Source organism: Chlamydotis macqueenii, chromosome Z (genome assembly GCF_036417535.1).
Source record: "Chlamydotis macqueenii isolate bChlMac1 chromosome Z, bChlMac1.mat, whole genome shotgun sequence".
In the NCBI taxonomy this organism is placed as follows: Eukaryota; Metazoa; Chordata; class Aves; order Otidiformes; family Otididae; genus Chlamydotis; species Chlamydotis macqueenii.
The window spans coordinates 54,133,570-54,154,156 of record NC_141593.1 but is presented as its reverse complement, the minus strand read 5'-3'; the positions used below and the strand labels follow the sequence as shown (position 1 = coordinate 54,154,156).

Sequence of the window (20,587 nt, the reverse complement as noted above, 5' to 3'; positions counted from 1 at the left end):
TACTGCAGGTAGTGCTTACAACCCAACCCAGTTATACTTTCAGTGGTAAAGCTTAGATTTTTCTTAAAGTTCACAGGAGTCAAAAAGGCCTTGGTTCTCCTGACAGTTTTGAGTAGGTTCCTAGTATCATTTCAAATCTCTACTATATTAAAGGATAAAAGAGGAACAGGAATTGTTTTTATACCTAAGAACTCATAATCTGTGAAATAAACATAAAAGTGTCCTGTTCTGACTTAGTGTTCTACAGATTGTATTTAGAGCTGTCTTCAAAGAGTATATTTATATTGCATATTACTATGTAAATATTTGGCTTAAATGGGAATTAATAGTAATTAAAATAAAGTAATATAGAAGCAAATGTAGCTTTAAGAGATATTTTATACATAGGTGCAATTAAACACAAGTAACTCAACTGAACTGCTGTACTTCTAGTCTGTATCTTTATTCAGAAATTTCAGAGATAACACTACACAAATATAATCACTGTTGAGTAATTGTGACAGTGACAGACAATACTTGCCAAAGGTATTAATTTAAAAATTCTATGCCCCTTTATCTTCCAAGTTTGGTATATTTATTTGGTTTTTTTTCTAGGTTACTAAAACTAGAAAAATTTTTTTTTTTTTCACTGCTTATTTGATAGTCTCTGTTTTGTATTTCATCAGCTTTGACAATGGAACTCATGTGTCTTGGGAAAGAGGAATACATATAATGATATCACACATGATGACTTTTCTTTCATCATTCTGAGTAAATGAAGAATAATTTATTTCAGCTTGAAATTGACAGATAGATTTTTCCCTTTGCGTCCTATTGATACCATCTCTTAAATGGTTTGAGAAGTCAGCAAGTAACGTGTCCCAAGCTTCACCTAATAATGAAAGATTATTTAGCAGGGCTTTCTAGCAATGAGACTAGATATTCAACATTATGTTGTTATTTATACATTTTTTTACTCTTCTTGAATAAATAGATCTACACGCATAGATCTACATGAAATTTGCAAATCAACTGAGATACATATCTATACTGAGATACCTATCTATATATACAAACTCTGCAGAATTAAGTGGCATTTGTACTCCTGAAATGAGAGTAAAGTGTCCTGACAAAACTTTTTTCAGGGAATGATGTGAAAATATTGTTTGGAAATACATCCGAGGAGTCTTCTGATGATGTGCAGATAGGTTTCTAGGCAGCATATGTTCTAGAGTCCACAACTTCAGTACAGCATCACCACATTACGATCACCACAGCCAGAGAAATTCTTCACTTCTAAGACAGGCATGTAGACTGCAAGGACAAACCTGGAAAAACTCAGAGAAACACCACAAGAGTTAGGGTGTTTTTCAGAAACTGTTGAGAGACCAGGAATTTATGCAGGTTGACTCTGCTGATTCGCTGTTCTGCATGACTGATGCCCTGTAGTATGCATGGTGGACATCAATTCCTGATGAATGTCTCTGTAAGAGTACAGATCCACTCCAGGAAATCAGGAATCTGGAATTTAGGGAGTAGTAGGTGAACCAGGAACCTTAGAGCTGATGTTATTTTTTGTTTCAGACTTTTCTAAGCCACATGATTTAATTATTTTGAACATTTTTTTAATATTATGAAATTTTACATTTGTTGCAAACCTAAGTAAACTTGTTTTCAGTATTTCAGAACTTTTGATGGAGTTTTGTCGTAAGTCATTAAACTTTTGGAGATACCATGTAAGGGTTACAGCAGATAAAGGATTAGACTTGGAATTACCTATTTATTGATTTAATTATCTGTATTTTTATTCAAGTAGCATGGAGGTTTTGCATGTATTAATAGTGGCACTTCATATGTCAATAACACATGCTGTTTGTGTTTCCAGAAGGAAGGTTAGCAGCTTGGGGGGTTTTGCCCATGAATCATGCTACATTTTCCTCTTCAATGATTTGACTTCTGATTTGAGTTAGTCACTGCAGATTAGGAGAAAAAATAGCTCCTGCAAACTGCAATTAAAAAATAAATGCACTTGTAACTGAATACTTGATCCTACTAGACCTTTTTTTCTGTAATTTATATACTATTCCAAGTTGGAACTGTGGCCGTCTATGGAAACATCAGTATAGCCTGCTAAGATAATTATGGATTGTCCCTTTGCTTACTCAGTATGAATATGGAAAGAACATAAGATATTTTATGAACCAGAAAAAGCCATTCGTTCTATTTGGCTTGGCTTGAAATAAATTTTATTCTGTCTTTTTGAATACTCTCTTTTCCCTAGAAATAAATCTACGGTAAGTCTTCAGTTATTTCTGTAGTTTCTGTCATAAGGAAAGTAGCTGAAGCACTTTATTTGTGAGCAGGATCAGTATTTAGCTACTACCATTCTCCAAGGGGCCTGAGGTATATTGGCTCCCAAACCTTCTCGAGTATAGATACATTTGGCATTCATGTAGGGTTTGAGGGAATAATGAAGGTTTTCACTGAAAACCAGACCCAGTTCAGAGACAAACTACCTCACCTTGGTTACATGGGCATGGTATGTCTAGCCAGGTCAGTGCGTGGAATATATGATGCATTTTATGTAGAAATAGAACTGCCCCACATCTTTTCCAAATCAAGGAGGTTTCGGAGACTACTCCAAAGCTCCATCAGGAGCTTTTTCCTAAGTAATATTTTGATCCAGAGCATTTATGTTTGTGCGACATACATGGTCTCTCTCTGAAAGAATTTGTGTCAGTGGAACAACATGACATATGAATAATACTACAATAGTTACGTGTCTTAAATTAACAGTTCTGCAATCTGTTCACTAGTGGGGCTTTGCTTCTGTCACCAGTGCAGTTCCTCTGGATGGCAGTTCTTTCAGTCTGCTCCATGATGCTTGTTTGCAGGAGCAGCTAGCTCCTTCGTATGCTGAAGCAGAGTGATGTTGACATGAACAAGAGCTTAGATATAGTACAGTTTGAGAAACGCCTAGAAGAGGTTAAGAGAGAGAAGGAATGTTGAAAATATTATAGGACATACTTTTTAGTGATTTTATTTTTTTTAAGTACATATTTAAACAAATACTTAAGTTTGAGGACCTTTTATATGTTGTTTTTATTACTCCGCAATCTCTGAGTATTGTGATACAAACTAACTATTTTAATGCCGCAGATAAGGTCATTTTTACTTATTTCAGGCATTTGTTATGTTTGGTTTTTTTTAAATACATTTTACAGGTTACAGATTATTAAACAATGCCTTCTGAAGTGCAGCTGTTATGTTTGTTTTACTTCAGTCTGAATGACATCTGCTGGACATCTAGCAATACGTAAAGGAAAGCAGCTTTATTTCTGATTTGCTGGCCCATGAATGATCTGAAGTTGGAAAGGGAGACTTCTCCTGCTGGAAAGCAGAAAATGGCACAGACAAGGCCCAGCCATCCAATTCCTAATTTATTTATTTTTTTTTTCTTCAAAGAAATGCTACAATAACTTTTGAAACATTCTCTTGACACATGGGACCATCTGAGGAGATACCCTTAGACATACTTTCTAGGGATTTCCTTAGCACCTACTTCTTAGACTCGGAATAGAAAGAGAGAGAAGTGAGAAAGAGGAAGGTAGGCTTGTGTGTTTATATATCTGATACAGTAAAGGAGAAGGAAGAAACTTAGTCTCTTTCTACTGGCATAATTGCACAGTTGGAATGAAATAAATGCATACATACAGACATTGAGAGTATAGTGGGAATAGTAGCAGGTAGGTTCAAAGTACAATACTTCTAGCAGGAAAAAAGGGAAATAAATAGAAAGGCATTTCTGTTGTTGGTAATGGCAATGGCATAGTTTTTAAATGTGAAATGCAGACAAAAGTTAGAGCTTTAAAAGACAAATTGAGCTGTCAGAATGAGCAAAGTAACTTTTCTGTCGGAAACTGCCAAGGGTTGGGGACAAATATGTGTGATAAATATTAAGGTTCTACATAACACATTTGTTTTTATAAGTAAATTGGAAGACACAAGTTAATAGGAAGAAACAGATGAATGTTACAGCAGTTGCCAAACATCCAAGAAGCCCCTGTGTGTGAGATGTTAACTTGAAGCAGTGCTCTTGTTTGCACTTGTTTATTTTCACACTATACTCTTTATACAAGAGGCTTTGGTTCATGTGCTTGAAAGCATCACTGTGTATATGAATAAATCCTTCAGTAAGAATGTTCATATAGAGTCAAGGAACAGAAAAGTAGGAGCCTCTGAATAGTTTTTTTCCTGGTAAAACTTAAAATGTTTTACATAGAAGATACTATATAGATTAACAGAATAATATAGTAAATTACTGTTTAATATTTACATCTGCTGTACATATGTATGCAGTTAATATTAATGATTACTTTTATTATATATGACATACATTATGTATGCATTTATATAAATATGATATGGGAAAAATCTGTAAGACTCTCAGTTGTGTCTATCAGGTATATATATAAAAATCTCTTTCTTACACTGAAATAAATCCCGAGTGATAGCAGAGAACATGCAATAGGACAGCGGGACTAATGAGATCCAATGAAGCTTGTAAGAAGGACTAAAAATAACCCATGGCAAGTACACCTGAAAAAACAGCATGTAAAAAAAATATTACAAACTTTACTTATAAATGTATTTTGTCATTATTTTAAGTATTCCAACTATTACAGGAATCTGAATCTCTCTTACTCAAAACTGTATGGATCAAAATCAGCTTTGAGCTGAGGAACATGTACATCTTGCAACAAATCATAAATCATTTCAACATATAAAATATCTTGTCTTTCAAACAATAATGCAGAATTAGTAGTATGCATTTTTTTCTTACAGTCATAGAACTTAAGTGGCAGGAGAGGTACCTTTTTAGCTCAGAAATAAACAAAGTTAGGTTTAAGCAAATCTTAAGACCCTGAAAGACTGGATTCACAGGAAGAACGCTGGCATGTGTTAATTCAAGCAACAGAAGCTCTTAAGTTCATTGGCCAATGAAAATTAGTGTTACTTCTGCTCTTTTGACTAGTTTTGAGCTAAAATAATCTAAGGTACCTCAAGTGTATTCCAAGGTATTTTATTGTAATAGGTGGTGATTCAGTTAATATGAAGCATAGCTTTAAAATATTTTTTTCTTGGTTTTGTTTACTTTGGCTGACAAAACTATGGAGAGGACCTATACATCTACTCTTTACTCTACTTGTTTGCATAAATAAGGCATTACAAGTATGTTTTTAAAACATTAGTAAGGTATGATGATACTATATTCCAGGGTTTTTTTTCTTACATTCCACTTTTTTGAAGATGCTTGGAACTAAATCTAGTAAATGTAATACTTTGTTTTATAAACAGATGTTCTCCTAGAGAATTCAACAGGGTCTCATATCTAAAACAAACAACTATGTAAAAAGCAATAGGTTGTGATCTTTGTTCTCTGATGCAGGTTCTCTGAGCATTCACTATAAGCTGAAACTTTAGAAATTTAAAAACTATTTTCAAAACAATATTTAAACTCACATATTTCCAGTCAATTTGAAAAAAAAAAAGGAGGTGGGGGTAGGATGATGTTATTAGGTAACATCCAGGCAGCATAGTAACAGACAATAATGTTGCAGTTCAACTAATTTTAAGTTTCAGCTAGGCAAATTATGTTTTTTGTTTGGTACATTTATGTGATGCTTTCAGGAGTAAAATGTAAATTAAAATGATGAAGGCTACATGCAGTACTCTGAAAATATATGGTAATGCTTCAATAGCTCAGACCCTCTTTTCCAATAAATTTTAAATAATGAGATAAAACTAATGTAGGCCTGTACCCACACTAAAAGCTTTGCTCTGTAACTTTAACTTTCTAGTATTTAATGTGAAAATAAAGCTTTTTGCACAGAATGTATATTGGCATAGTTTTGTTATGCATGTCTAAGGAAATGTGTTGTTTCTTCCTTTTAATTATGTATACATTATTTCAAAAAGCTAACTGGAGTAGGCATCGTTAATACTCTAAAATTGCAGGCACTAACATAGGTATGCAGCAACATAAATAGAAGGCTCAACAGTTTTTAGATTATCTCAGGCACAAAATTAAAGTTTCTGAGTATTTATAACAACTTAAAATAATGCATCATATAGACTAACATGTTGACAAGATACAGCTATTGAGCTCTGAAGGAACAAACAGATAAAAATGGTACTGAAGAGGGCACACTGCTATTCTAATCAAAGACAAAAATATCAGAATAACATTTCATTTTATATAATTAAATTCTTATTTTTATTATTCATATGAAACCTACTAAAATAGTAAACATCAATGTAAAAAATAAAATGGAAAAGAACAATAATTAAATGCAGACAGCCAAAAGAAAATACTCTAAGAAAAAAGTTTACATACAGAGTATTTTCAATTGTTAATTAATTGTGTTTGTTACGAATACCTCCCATTCTGTTCATCAAGAATAATACAATTATTTTCTAAATAAGATGAACATTTTGGCTCTCAAATTCTTGGCTTTGGTAGATGCTACAGGTTGTAGTTATTTTTAAAAAATACTCTTCACTTTCTTCAAAAAAAGTGTCCAATTCTTGGATCATGACTTGATTTTGCATACTATGTTCCTTTGATCAACTGTTAAGAATACCTTTCTGTTTCAGACTTAGGGTAGAAGGAAAACAGTGGTGAACATTGAAAAGACTCAGTGAAACAGGTTTGCCCATATGAGGCTGAAATTGTGCGCTTGATGTTTGATTCAAGTAGCTATTTATTCAGACTTCCTTGAAAACAAATTTATGTTATATAGCTACAGCAATATTTCAAATTAGGATAAAATAATTATGCAACTCTTCATCCAAATTAGTTGCAGAAAAGCAAAGGAGTTTACGTTTTAGCATCCTACTCTTTACTTCAGTCACTTTCATAACACCATTCTTAAATTATATTGCATTACTTCAATGTGAAGAGTGCAGATGCATATTCCTATGTTTTTAAAATTATTTTGTCTGCTTGCAAAGATTTCTCCAAGAGAAGATAATTGTATATCTGTGGTTTTTCTACTTGTTAAATAGATTGCTGATACACTTCTTTATGAAAAGGGAAATCAGAATCCCAAGCCAGGAAAACTGAAGCCTTTGGATAATAACTGCAAACACAGTGGTCCATATAGTAGCAGGCATATCATATCTGTCAATGTCTCTCAAAGATATCAAAGGTGATATAATTTGGATTTATATCATTGTAGAATAAAGAAGTGAAATAAGAGTCAGAGCCTGTATATCGGAGAAAAAAAAGTACTGCTATTTCTAGTGTTGATAAGAGTATTTTGCCCTTTCCTTCAAGGTAGTCAGAGCCAAGCTCTCTCTGATCCTTGTACAAGAGGAAGGTTTGTTGTAAAACATAACTAGGAGGTCAGTTAGGTAAGCAGTGTCAGGACTTAAGGGTTTGCAGTATTTCAGAAAAATGAAACTAAGAGAACTAACTCTGACATTAACTGTGGAACACACACAGCTACATAACCATGTCAAACAACATGGGAGTACATAGGCTGTTGCTGGTGCTCGTGATAGGACCTGCCACCATAGACCAGCCTGAGAAAGCTTGCGGGAAGAACTGAGGCTAGTCAAGCAAGAGTAAAGCCCAACAGGAAGCAAGTTTCCCTTTGTAAGGAGATTTAGGCCTTTGCTTTGCCAGTTTTAGGTGCCAGAAGACTCTGAGAACACTTTTCATATCAACCACTACTGTTAAATGTCAGTTAAATTCCAGATATGCTTCTATTATCCTGACTCACAGAGACTCTTCCAGTCATATGTGGATCCCATAACTTATTTGTAAGAAAACTAACAAAATTATGGTTCTGTATCTTCACCAAGTATTTTTGAAAGTTAGAAAATTATTAAAATGTTTTTATGTTGCTTACCTCCAGGAAATTGTGTAAGTTTACATACAGAGTATTTTGAGTTTTTAATTAAACTACAATTTAGTTTTAGATAAGCAAGACTGGAGTAAAACTTTACTTGCTTATCTTTGCTGCCACCAGATGTCACTGTGTAGATGAATAACTGATGACCCTTTTTCCCTTTTTTAGCTTTTTTTCCCATTTGATTTAATCAAGTATGATTTCCAAAAAGATGAACCAATTAGAAATAAGCATGGTTGGTGTGAAAAAGTTAAGAAAGGTAAGTATGTAGTTTAATAGGATATAACAGCCTTTTGATTGTAATACCAATACTCCAGAGATTTTTTTTTTAAGGAGCCTTGCTGTTGTGTTACTGTACTATGCCAACATCAATGATTTTTGATCTAAGACAGAACATTATTAAGCTTACTGGTGCTGACACCGAAAGCACTTAGGAGATCCTTGGATGTATTCACAGGAGAGCAATGTTCAAAAGTGATTATGTGATATTATCTCTGAATATGCTGATAATGACATCTGTATTTTTTAAAGGAGGCTAACATAGTGAGATAGTTGCCTAAGAGATCTACAAGAAGGACTGGTGGATTAGAGCAAATGCTTTTTGGTTCCTGACTAAGTGAGCTGATTAAGCTTATCAATATTTTTTTTTAAAAAAAAAAAGAGGTTGCTTCATTATAGCTGTCTTCAAAATAGTTACAAAATATCTGATATCACTTGATTATACCTATTTTCCAAGTTTTTATCTGATACTGAAGCATCTATGTTGTACTGTAAGAAGGTAACAGCCTAGAAGCTGAAGCAAGAAAAACTCATATTAAAGGTCAGGCAGATGGCTTTAACAGGGAGATGAAGCAGATTTTTCAAAGGAGTTAAGAGATTCTCTAACGGGTCTTAAACAAAGATGAGCACTTTCGGGAAAATACAGTCCCCAAAACATGAAATTTTATAGGAAGTTATCTGTCGTGATGTCAGACTGACCTGTGAAGGGGATACATGTTCTAATTAGACACCTGGTCTAATTTTTTCCAATTATACCAGTCAGTCTAATAAAAAATATTATCTCTATCTACAGATTTGGTCTTTATATATTTTGTCATGCCCTATATCTTCAGAGCATATGGCCGCAGTAACATTACCAGTGAATAAATGCTTTCACCTTAAACACTAACAATTTATAAAAAAAATTATAATTATATTTTAATTGAATTAATTAAATTAATTAAATTAAATTAAAATTATATTTTATAAGGAGACAGTCTTAAATTAAAGATTTTGCATACCTTTGGACACATTTTTGGTTTTATATATTTTCATATTTATAATCTTTCTCTCTGTTACAAAGTAACGTAACTCTTAAGCTTTATTGTTCAGAATGTGCTTCCAAAAAGGTTAGGAGTTCATACAACTATTCCACTTTCAGCAAACTAACACCCTGATACTATACATGCATAACAGGATGTCATGGTTTAACCCCAGTTATCAACATTCTTCATGTACTAAATCAAAAATAGAGCAGCTCCTGAGAAGAAAATTAGCTTCATCCCAGCCGAAACCAAGACACAGGATAATCCTATCCCCATCTCTTCCTATTTTTGAGGAAAAAAAAAGATTGTATTAAAACTTCTATATTTTATTCCAGAAAGAAAGCAATGAGGCTATATCACATTAATTAAAATTCTTAAGTGTTCTCAGAACTTCTGAAAGGAAACTAAATAGGGATTTAATGCCCGAGTTGAGCACCTGCTTTTCAGTAGATGAACAACTAGTTTTTCAGTAGGAAGCTGGTGAAGTTGAGACTCATCACTGGAAATTCAGTAAGCTGTGGGGAGTGGGACATACTATTCACTTGAAGTGTGCACTATTCACTTGAAGTGTGCACTAGTGTTCACCTACTAGTGAACTCACAATTGATAGATGACAGTTCTGGGAGAAAACTGTTTGATGAGTCATCAGGAAGAAAGACAAAAGACTGGGAATATTGTACTGTGTCTTTATGGTCACTTTGCATGTGGAGGTGACCACAGCAATTGCAAAGGAGTAGAAACAGGTAAGTTTTTATTGTTGGGTCTTACGTACCTGGTCTTGTAAAATCATACCAAATTAATATTAATGTAGAGTACAGGAAATGTGCAGTGATACATTCTTTCAACTTCTCTCTATAGGTGAGCCCGGTCTTCTCATTTCCAAAGTCAACGCGAAGAATCCCTTCTTTGGTTATGCTGGCAATAAGAGACACACAGAAAAGAAATTACTCTGTGAGGTATTTAAGAAGGGAGATCTTTATTTTAATACTGGAGATCTAATGGTTCAAGACCATGAGAATTTTCTTTATTTTTGGGACAGGATTGGAGATACCTTCAGGTATAATCATTGTTTCTTTTCACATTTCTTCATTAAAAAACATGGGCATGCAGAATAGAATAATACTACCCTATTTGTTTTCAGCCAGAAGTGTTCAGTTTATTACTATTGTGATGTAGTTTATAATGATCTTGAAGTGGATAAGAGGAGTTTAATTTTGTAAAAAGTGTTCCCATGGAGCTGCATAGCTCATTTCCAGAATGTTTAGTAGGAATTACAGCTGTTTCAACAGTCCTTCCAATAAGCACAGTAAGTAGTGATGGTTTTGCTGTGAACAAGGAAGCTGGATACTGAAGTAGAGAAAAATGTGTCAAGTAGTAAAGACTGCTCACATTTGATGCGTTTAGATACATGTCCAAATTTTGAAAACCATTATATTAGATTATTATAAGCTTTCATTGTGCTTTATAGTGATGGCTGATATCCAGTACCATTTGAATTACAAGTATTGTCTTCTGGTGATTAGAGCAATATACCAACATGGCAAACGGGAACAAATTTGATGCGTTGTTTGTCTAAAATTGACTCCTGCTGACTGAATTCCTACTAAAGTTAATGTTTTTTAAAGTGGAGGTGTCCATATATTTTCATGGGATTAAATTAGTTTTTCACATGTTTTAGATGGAAAGGGGAGAATGTTGCAACTACAGAAGTTTCTGATGTCATTGTAATGTTGGACTTCATACAAGAAGCAAATGTGTATGGTGTATCTGTGCCAGGTAACAGAAGCATTAACTGTATGTTTTTCTTTCTCTGCATTAGTTGTTAAACCTCATAAGTCTTATTTCATCTTTTAAACCTGTGAATCACTTCTGATTGAGTCATCTGTTTAGTACCTAGTTAAAATGTAGATAATGAAAATACCAACATATTATGAATGAGCCAGTGAATCATGTAAGCAACTACTGCATCTGCTGAGTGAGGCCCTTCCCTGCAGGAAATAGCTGGACATCTGATGATAATGGGAAACAGTGAATGAAGTCCAGATTTTGCTTTGTTTGTGCATGCAGCTTTTGCTGTCCCTATTAAACTGCCATTCTCTTGACACATGAGTCTTCTTGCTTTCCTTCTGTTCCCTTCCTATCCCAGGGGAAAAGGGAGCGAGCAAGAAGCTGTCTCGATATTTGGCTGTTGGCCAGGGTGAACACACCACAGAAGTGGTAAAAGCATTTAAAATGTGAAAAAGGTGCCACTTACCTCTATTTTAAAGCCACAGAACAAGAAAGATCATCATAAAGATGACTGACTAAATATCAGACTTAAAAATATGAGAGCTTCTCCTTTCCTATACAGCATTTACCTGCAGATTCCTACCTAGTTTATATGACTGTATTGATAATTGCACTTAAACAAATCAAGTTCCTCACAGATTTTGTAGCATTAGCAAAAAAAAAATACAGAAAGGAGACAAAAGATAAGGCTCACAGAATGTCTGCTGTTATTACTCCCTAATGGTTAAAGTGTGCGGTTATTTTTGATTGCTGAGGTTCCTTGCTTTTATATTTTACCCATTTCAGTCTTACCCATAGATCCACAGTGCTCTCTTTTTCCAGACAAACCAGTAAGAACTTTTAATCTCTCCCTCTGTTAATGACATTCAGATCCACAGTTTTGAGAGAAGATACTGGCAAAAAAAGGCTAGAACTGAAGAGAAGACATAGTTGGTTAATCTGAGAAAGAGGCTCAGCACTCTGATGTTGATGTTTAGCCATATTTATTGATTAATATTGAGCATGAGACTCCATTTACTCTCATCTGCCAAACTCATTTACAGCATTATTGCTTAATTGATCACTTGAGTGATCTCCAAATATATGTAATAGCATATAAAATATGAATGTAATCTTCCAGCTTTACTGAAACACAGAAGATTATATATGACTGTCAGTTTGTTAATGCACTACAGTTCTTTTTTGCAAGGTTCATCACTAAAATGTCAGCTTTATTCATGTTTCAAAACTTTCATCTTGCTTCCTTTCCTCCAGATCACGAAGGAAAAGCAGGAATGGCCTCTCTTATTTTAAAGCAGAATACATCATTAGACTTGGAGCAAATGTATAAGCAAGTAGTAACCTATCTACCAAGTTATGCTTGTCCTCTTTTTTTAAGAGTCCAGGTAAGCTGCATTATTGCACAGTGCATGCAAACATCTACATAATTTGAACACAGACATGGCTAAATGAATAACAGGAAGTGCTTGTTCATATATTACTCGATTAGTTTTAGAACTTGTCTTATTTCCTCTCCATTAATGGAGTCCTGGGAAAGGAATTACACGAAAAGTCAATAAAATTTGCAGATTATGTTAAAACAGGAGGAATTGTACAAATGGGTAAGGATAGAGATCATACAAAAGGATTTAGGGAGATTAGAAGCATGAACATGGGGAAACAAAAAGTTTCAGATTAGAAAAATGTGAACAACTGCATCTGGAGAAAATAATCTGAAATCCATTTTATTCAGTGGAAATGAAAGAAGAGAGAAGTAGAGCTAAAGCAGGAGACATTGTGCACAATAAATTAAATGTTATTTGCTGTGTAATATAATGACAAAAGTTAAAGCATTTGAAAAGGCACTCGTTAAATTGAAAAGGTGAATTAAAATGTACATTATTATTGTTACCACCATAGTCATCAAAGTCATCCCTATTTGTATACTAGTACTTTGGTGTAGTAACTGTCCAATTTGGGAAAAAATGTAGACCCTGCACCAAAGAGTTAAAAATGTAATTGTAATACAATGGACTACATATAGCTAGAAGAAAATGGGAGAGTATAGAAAACATGCAATACTGATCATCACTGTAAGTTGTCTGATGAGTATCTTCATTTTGTAAGTACTTTGAAAACATAATTGCAAAGGCAAACAGAAAAATGTTTCTGAAGATGCTTATGAAGGAAGTCTCCTAAGTCTGATGAGAAGATGAAAAAAATAATCCCTGTTTGAAAAGACACATTAAGGAAGTTGGTTCCCTGGGCCAATCAGAGATTCGGTACTCATTCAGAATAAAAGGCAGAAAAGGAAAAGGCTATGAAGTACCTTGAAACTGAAATGTATGCATAGGTATATATATCTGTTTCACAGTCCAGGAAGATAGCTTTTTCAGCATCATCCAGATACGAGCAAGCAAGATTACACTTGAGAATGTTGCAGTAGTCAGTTTACAAAATGATGTAGTCTAGATTTATTGCTATACAGATGTACAAAAAAGCCTTTATACTGGGCAGAAGGAATGTGAATCTTGGATGTAGCCTGGATATCAAGTATTTGGAACTTCAATTAGAATTTAAATACCTACATTACACATGAATTGCTGTTGATCGTTAGCCAAGCAAGAAGGTAGTGAGTGGGAAAAATTAAAAATCTGTTTGGCTTGATCTGACATGTAATAATACTTTAGAAGATTTCAGAGTATTTCTTAGACCAACCAAAGCAGATAGATACAATCTGGAGTAGATACAATAGCTCTCTGAGTTGTTAGAGATAATACTTAGTTTTTCATTTTCACAGGTTGTTTGCATATATATAAAAATTTAAAGACAGAAGATAAGAGAATGGAGACAGTTCATAAAGTGGGGCTGAGAAGAGGTAGGGAGGATAGAAAAAAGAGTCTCACTAGAGATGCCTCCCACTTTTTCCAAGGGACACAGTGACACTGAAAAGAAACTTGAAAACATTACAAAATACATGGTAAAGATTGGCCTTTATTTGGACTTGGCTGAGTATCAGTATGGCTGATGTAGTATGTGATTCTTTCAACACTTTATTTAAGGTGACAATAATCACAGATATAGAGAATTTCCTGAGTTTTATCAGTAAAAAGTTCTTGATAGTGACAGTTTTCACTGTGGGATTCTTTACGACCTGTAGTTTTACAACGCACACAAATGAAGAAGCTAGATTGTCTCAGGCACACCAGATGAGGCACTGTGATCAGACACTGCACAGCAATGCAGAAAGCAATGGGCTGTAACTTTTTTCCACCACATCCCTGGGTGTTGTTCCATAGCAGCACAGAAGTTCTAGTTTACCAGCATAATGAGAATAAACAGTATTAACCTTATATCTAGTAAGATTTTCAAAATCAAACGTGCATGTGAGCAAAAGAAAAGAAGCTCTTCTAGTGAATAATACATCTTTCCCTCTTCTATAGGAAAAAATGGAAATGACTGGAACATTCAAACAACAGAAAATTCGGCTGGTGCGTGAAGGTTTTAATCCATCTACAATTTCTGATCCTCTTTATTTTTTAGATCATTCTAAGAAAGCATATGTCTTATTAACCAAAGAAATACATGAGATTATCTTATCTGGGAAAATGAAACTTTAATTAGCCTAACAATAGGCTATTAAGGGACAGTTTATATGAGCTACTGTATGAGGAAACAGTGACATTAATTACCAGTATTTATACATAGCTATCCAGAATAATATTTTATATACTTGATATTTACGTTCAGATATGTCTTGTATCTTTCCTCACTTGACCGTTAGTGTTCACTAATCAGTTTTTACCTCTTGAGACTAATTTCTAAGTAAATGACCTGTAAAACAAGACTGAAATCTATTTTGTCTTAATTTTGAAATATAAATGCTGAGTCTTAGTTTTTCTTAGTACTAAATGAACATGAATGATATGTGGTATGAAACATAGTAAAAAATGATTCAACATATAAAGATACTGTGACACAAGTTATTGTTTTTAGAGAGAGAAAATATACCAGTAACATCTTTTTTTAATGTAGTTTACATTTCATATGTACTGAATATATGTCTTAAGACATAAAGACTTGATGGAGATTGGAAGAAAAAACAACACTTCTACAGAGGACTTTTCTGATGGAACATAAGATGAAAGAGAGTGAAGCAGAAGAAAGCCCTCCAAACAAACCCAAAACTAAGAGGTTTATACTAACATCACTGCTGAGATTTTTTGTTATAATCTGTGCTCTTTCATTTGTTAAACTGGTTGTTTGGAGGGTCAAATTCTGAAGACAGAACAAACTTTTGTGAGATATTTAGCAGCAGATTAAGAATAGGCAGAGAAAACGTGCACACTTAATGAGGGAAATTGCTTATATAGCATAAAAAGAATTATTACAGCACTTTATCTCATGCATATTGACTAAAAGATAGCTTCCTTACTCTTATTAATGACTGCCAGAGATTATTATTTTATGAGTATAAAATATAGCAGAAATTTTAAAATTTTAAATCATATGTTCTAATGCATTGCTTTTAAAAAGTTTTACAATAAAGTATAAGATTATTTAAACCAAATTCCATAGTGTCTCAGTTAGATTTAAGTCTGATTACATAAAGCCTGCTATGTAGCCTGTTTTGATACATTACTTGCACATTGTCTTCCTCTAGTGGTGCTAGCTTTGATCAGCCTGAAACAGTATCATAGTATACTGAAAGGGTGACCCTCTTCAGCACTGGATATTGTGAGTCTCTGTTCTGTCATAAGTGTGCTATGAAACCAGGCTCTCATAAAAAAATAGGATATAACTTACTTAAAAAATTAACTATCTTTTCTTGTTTTTTTCTACTTTGTTCATCTAACAAGATGTTAGAACTTGTGTCAGCTTTTGATTCTCTGATTATCTCTTTCATTGACTTTTCTTAAAAACCCAAACCAAGGATGCAGTAAAAATTATACAAAGATTCATAGCTTGCTTATATTTCTGAATGCCATATTCTTTATGGAACTGCCAGTGTAAATAAGCAAGGTTGCAATTTTCCAATTTACAGAGCAGCAAGACCAAATATTACTTGCACCAACATCATGCTTTATGGTAGATGTTAATGTAATTGTCAAGTGCATAATGGGGAAAGGAGAGGACTGCTGAGTAAGGCTAGAAGGGGTTACTATGGTCCAGCACTTCCTGAGCAATCTCATTTTTTTATATCTGTTTCTTTTTTTAGTTTCCAAAATGGCTGTCTATGACAGAAAGATGAGGGGTTTTTTCCACTTATTCAGACAGAAGGAAGTAAGATTCCTTTGTTCTGCACACAGTTGTGCTTTCCTAGTCAATAACTACAAATTTAAGACTCAAGTATTTACTATAAAGTTAAACCCAATTCTGCAAGTTAAGTTATAATTTTGAACAAAGGATCAGTTGTTGAAATCAAAACTATTTTCTCTCTTACATGCATATTACCCTGTCTGAATATACTTCAGGATCTCTTTTCTTTCATTACAACAGTAAAAATCATGCAGTTCCTATAGCAAATAATACATTTTAAAATAATTTTTTTTTTAAAAATGCACCCTGAGATCCACAGTAGCATGTTTAATCATGTAATAGAATATAAATGAATATAGTGAAATCAAATGCTTAGCTTTGGTATCAGATTTACCACTTTTTGGATTTATTTTGCTTTACAATATTTGATACTATTTATAACTAACAAAAAGTTTCTACCACTCAGATGCAACAGAAATGAGAGGGAAAAAATCAGGAAAAAAAAAGAGAAGGAAACAAGTAAATACCTTTCCATTAAAAAAAAAAAGAAAGAAAAGCAAACAAACAAAAGAAACCATAAAGAAACAAAAACCTGTTTGTAAGTGTTTGTGAGTATCACTATTTGGTGGTGTCGTAGTTCAGCCTCGATCGGGACCAGACTACACAGTCTCTATCTCACTCCCCCCACCCTCCAAGAGAATAGGGAGAGATAATATAAGGAAAAACGGCTCAAGGTTTGAGATAAGGACAGGGAGAAAATCCTTAAAGTTACCCTTATGGGCAAAACAGACTCAACTTGGGGAAAACTATTCATTTATTACTAAAAACAGCAGGATAATGAGACAGAGAACAAGATAACCTCCCTCCACCCCTCCCTCTTCCCAAGCTTAACATTATCTCTACCACCTTCCCCCCGCACCCGAGCGGCACAGGAGGGAAGAGGGAATGGGGATTGCGGTCAGTTCATCACGCGTTGTTTTACGCCACTGCTTCATGGTCGGGGGAAGAATCCTCACGTTCCTCCCCTGCTCTGTTGTGGGGTCCCACCCATACGCCACAGTCCTTCATGAAACTGCTCCAGTGTGGGTCATCTCTTCCACGGAGTGCAGTCCCTCCAGAACGGCTGTCCCAGCACGGGCCCTCCACGGGCCACAGCCTCCTTCAGGCATCCACCTCCCCCGATGTTGGGTCCTTCTTGGGCTCCAAGTGGATCTCTGCTCCTCCGTGGACCTCCATGGGCTGCAGGGGGACAACCTGCTCCACCATGGTCGTCACCACAGGCTGCAGGAGAATCTTGGCCAGGAGCTGCGTTACTCCTCCCCCTCCTTCTTCACTGACCTTGGCGTCTGCAGCCATTCCTCTAACAAGAAAAGTTCTTCACAACAGGCTGGCAGACCCCTCTCAGAATGTCTTCACATCATCCAGCTCATCTCCTCTCCACTTCTGGGCCGAGTCAGGCCCAGTCGGCCGCCTGGCGAGAGGCCAGAGGGTGAGGCCTGCAAGGCCCATGAGGCCTGCGCCTTCCCCTCTGTGCCTCTGCCCCCACTCAGTGTCTTCACATCTTCTCTTCTTTTTTTTTTTTTCTGTTTTCCCCTTCTTAAATACGTTATCGCAGAGGCATTATCACAGAACATTCTGCTACCAATCAGCTCAGCCCTAGGCCCGGCCGAGTCCACTGAACAAAGGGGAGCGACTTCTAGCAGTTTCCTACAGAAGCTGCCACCTTAGGCCCCCCCTCACTGAACAAAACCACAACAGGTGGCTTGTTTTGTAAAGTATCTAAGATGAAAAAGATTGTTTCTGTGTGGAGTGGTTAGGGCGCACTGGCGAAAGAAAAATGCATGTGTGCTAACTTTAATGCTCTGTCGGCTACTAGGGCAGCCAATTGGTGTTTCTGAGCTCTGTGGTATATTTCAGCTGCAGCAGGACTTCGTACCTTAGCTGACTTGAGCAGCCTACAGGTGTTTGTTTCCCAGCTGCGACTAGTAGAGAAATACAGAATTCCAGCTACTTTCCTGTATTCCTTAGTGTAACCAAGGCAGCATGAGCAACCTGCCCATTTTCAAAGGCTAGTAAAAGAGCACTGTCCTAAGCACTGTCTCAAGAGATAGGATGCTTATGACATCAAGAAGATAATAAAGGGAAAATCTACAGAACCATAGGTTTTGTATTTCCTAAGGGGAAAACAGTATATGATTTTCAATCCAACAGTTTTCTTTCTTTTAGCCAGTAGGTTAGTTGCCAGCCGATGCACTGAAGCATGTTGCAGCAAAATGTCACATCTCCCATGTAAATTGTTTAACTGAAGTAACACTGAATGATAATGTTTTCCTACCCTCATACACAGATACACATGTGGAATGGCTGAAGGCTGAGGGCTTGAGTGTTGCTGCAAAATTATTATGTTGCTGCTCAATATTTATCTGGGAAGTTTCATTTTCTGTAGTGGAGGTAAAGAAGCAGCTGAGGGCTGCTGGGGTGTGGTGAAGATGGATAGAGAGCTGCACTGCTAGCTTCATGTATTTAAAAAAGGAGGGACAGATTAAAATAAATAAATAAAGGTAAATATTTTTGAGATTTAGCATATAAATTTTGAACTTCTGTGCAACTGGGGATGGTCAATGATGAAAGAAATGTTTATTTTTAAAAAATGAGATTGGAATTATCATTTAGGGAAGGTAAAATTCTGTGAGGGTAAACACATATCCAGTCTCTCATCCTAGTGAATTTGGTATGGTTAATACACTTATAGTCTCAATTAGTTTTCGTAAATCTTTCTCAGTATCCCCAGGAAACAGTAAAAAAATACAAAGTTCCTAAGCGAGTCATGATCTGAATTTTATCCTCCTCATCCACATCAGACAGGTACAGCTTTTCAAGAGATGAAGCATCTAAACTTTCCCTCACACTCTCACCAGCATTCCTATACCTGTAACAGCCACCATAAATAATGTATTTCAGTTGACCTACAAATTCCCTGCAGATGGCATACAGAAAACATCTGCTATTGGTTTTGCATTTTTTTTTTGGAGGAAAAAAGAGGTAAAGGAAGGAACAGTCTTGTTTGCATTTTTTTTTAATTTAAAAATACTGAATAAAATAATAAAAATATTTTTTAAAAAATTAAGTTGTTAAATAAACTGCAAATTGGTAGTAAAAATGGTATATCCCAAATTAGCCACTACAGTTAAGGGAACTGGAGGTGATTAAGCCAATCACATAGAGTGAGATACATGGAGGAAAGTGAAGGTTTCAGCCTCTTACAGTTTTCTGGTGGAGACTAGCACGCACTCCTGGCTGTGTAAGGTTTCGTAAGAAAATGGGATGAAGTCCTTAGTTTGTGACAATTCTTTAAAAAAAGAATCAAAATATTAGCTATGAAACTTTGAACTGTACTCCAGATTTGTAGGCAGATCCTTATTTCTGTAATAATCTGTCCTGTTTTTATTTAGTGAGAGGGGCTATGGTGGCAGCTTCAGCAAGAAGCTGCTAGAAGTTTTTTTTGTCCGGTGGGCTCAGCTGGGCCTAGGGCGGACCTGGTGCTGGCCAGGGCCAAGCCAATTGGTAGCAGAATGTTCCCCCATAAGGCCACTGCAATAACACATTTAAGAAGGGAAAAAATAAAAAATAAAAAAAAAAAAGAAGTGAAGCTGTGAAGAAGCTGGAGCGAGGGCAGAGAGGGGGAGGCGCGAGCCTTGTGGGCCTTGTGGCCCTCACCCTCTGGCCTCCCACCGGGCACCGTCTGCGCCGTATCAAAATCTTGGATACAAACAGGCTAATAGGCTATGATTTTGGAAAAGTCTGGATTAAATTCCAAGGGTGTGGCACAGTAGGAAGTCCTAGTACTTGAAGCTCTTCTTCCACTTACAACCTTCCACCTTTACCATCTTTTTTATTGTTTTAAGCATATCTGTATCTTTACATATATATCTTTATTTATCTATATATAAAAAAATATATTTTTAAAAAACCCAAGGGGGTTTCTAAGTTCCTGCTTCATTTGAAGCCATCACACTTAGCAGCAAATGTTGCTCATCTTTGAAGCTGAATAGATGAAGGAAACTAGGAGTTGCTACAGGCATTGTTTTAGTGCCTAGCTCAAGAGCTCAAATGCTTAGTGAAGTTCACAGACACCACACTGGATGACAGCGCCTTAAAAAATGAAAGGGGAAAGTTATATGCCTGAGAATAGGATCCACAAAAGTTAGCTCAAAGAGTAAGAACTGCCTAAGTCGACTAGTGGGGAACAGTGAGAAGAGGATTATGTCTTAAATCTATATCCTGCCAGCACATAGGGATCTAATTCTCATTTGCTGGGAGCACAGAGATATTTCAGGTCTCTCCTGGAATTACACAAAACCA

The 20,587-nt window shown here is 35.5% G+C and overlaps 1 protein-coding gene across 2 annotated transcripts in view; it reads left to right on the top strand.

The window, feature by feature from the left end:
* LOC104473329 (long-chain fatty acid transport protein 6) overlaps positions 1 to 15,536 on the top strand; it is a 43,093-nt gene extending 27,557 nt beyond the window's left edge. The window contains exons 6-11 of one of the 2 annotated variants that reach the window (XM_086770310.1): positions 8,064 to 8,154; positions 10,058 to 10,256; positions 10,878 to 10,975; positions 12,242 to 12,372; positions 14,410 to 14,457; positions 15,002 to 15,536. In XM_086770310.1, coding sequence (XP_086626436.1) covers positions 8,064 to 8,154; positions 10,058 to 10,256; positions 10,878 to 10,975; positions 12,242 to 12,372; positions 14,410 to 14,457; positions 15,002 to 15,022 — 588 coding nt within the window. In that variant the 3' untranslated portion in view covers positions 15,023 to 15,536. Of the gene's footprint in view, positions 1 to 8,063; positions 8,155 to 10,057; positions 10,257 to 10,877; positions 10,976 to 12,241; positions 12,373 to 14,409 lie in introns of both variants that reach the window. The other variant, XM_086770308.1, reaches the window with a different exon arrangement.
* Positions 15,537 to 20,587: the final 5,051 nt, after the last annotated feature.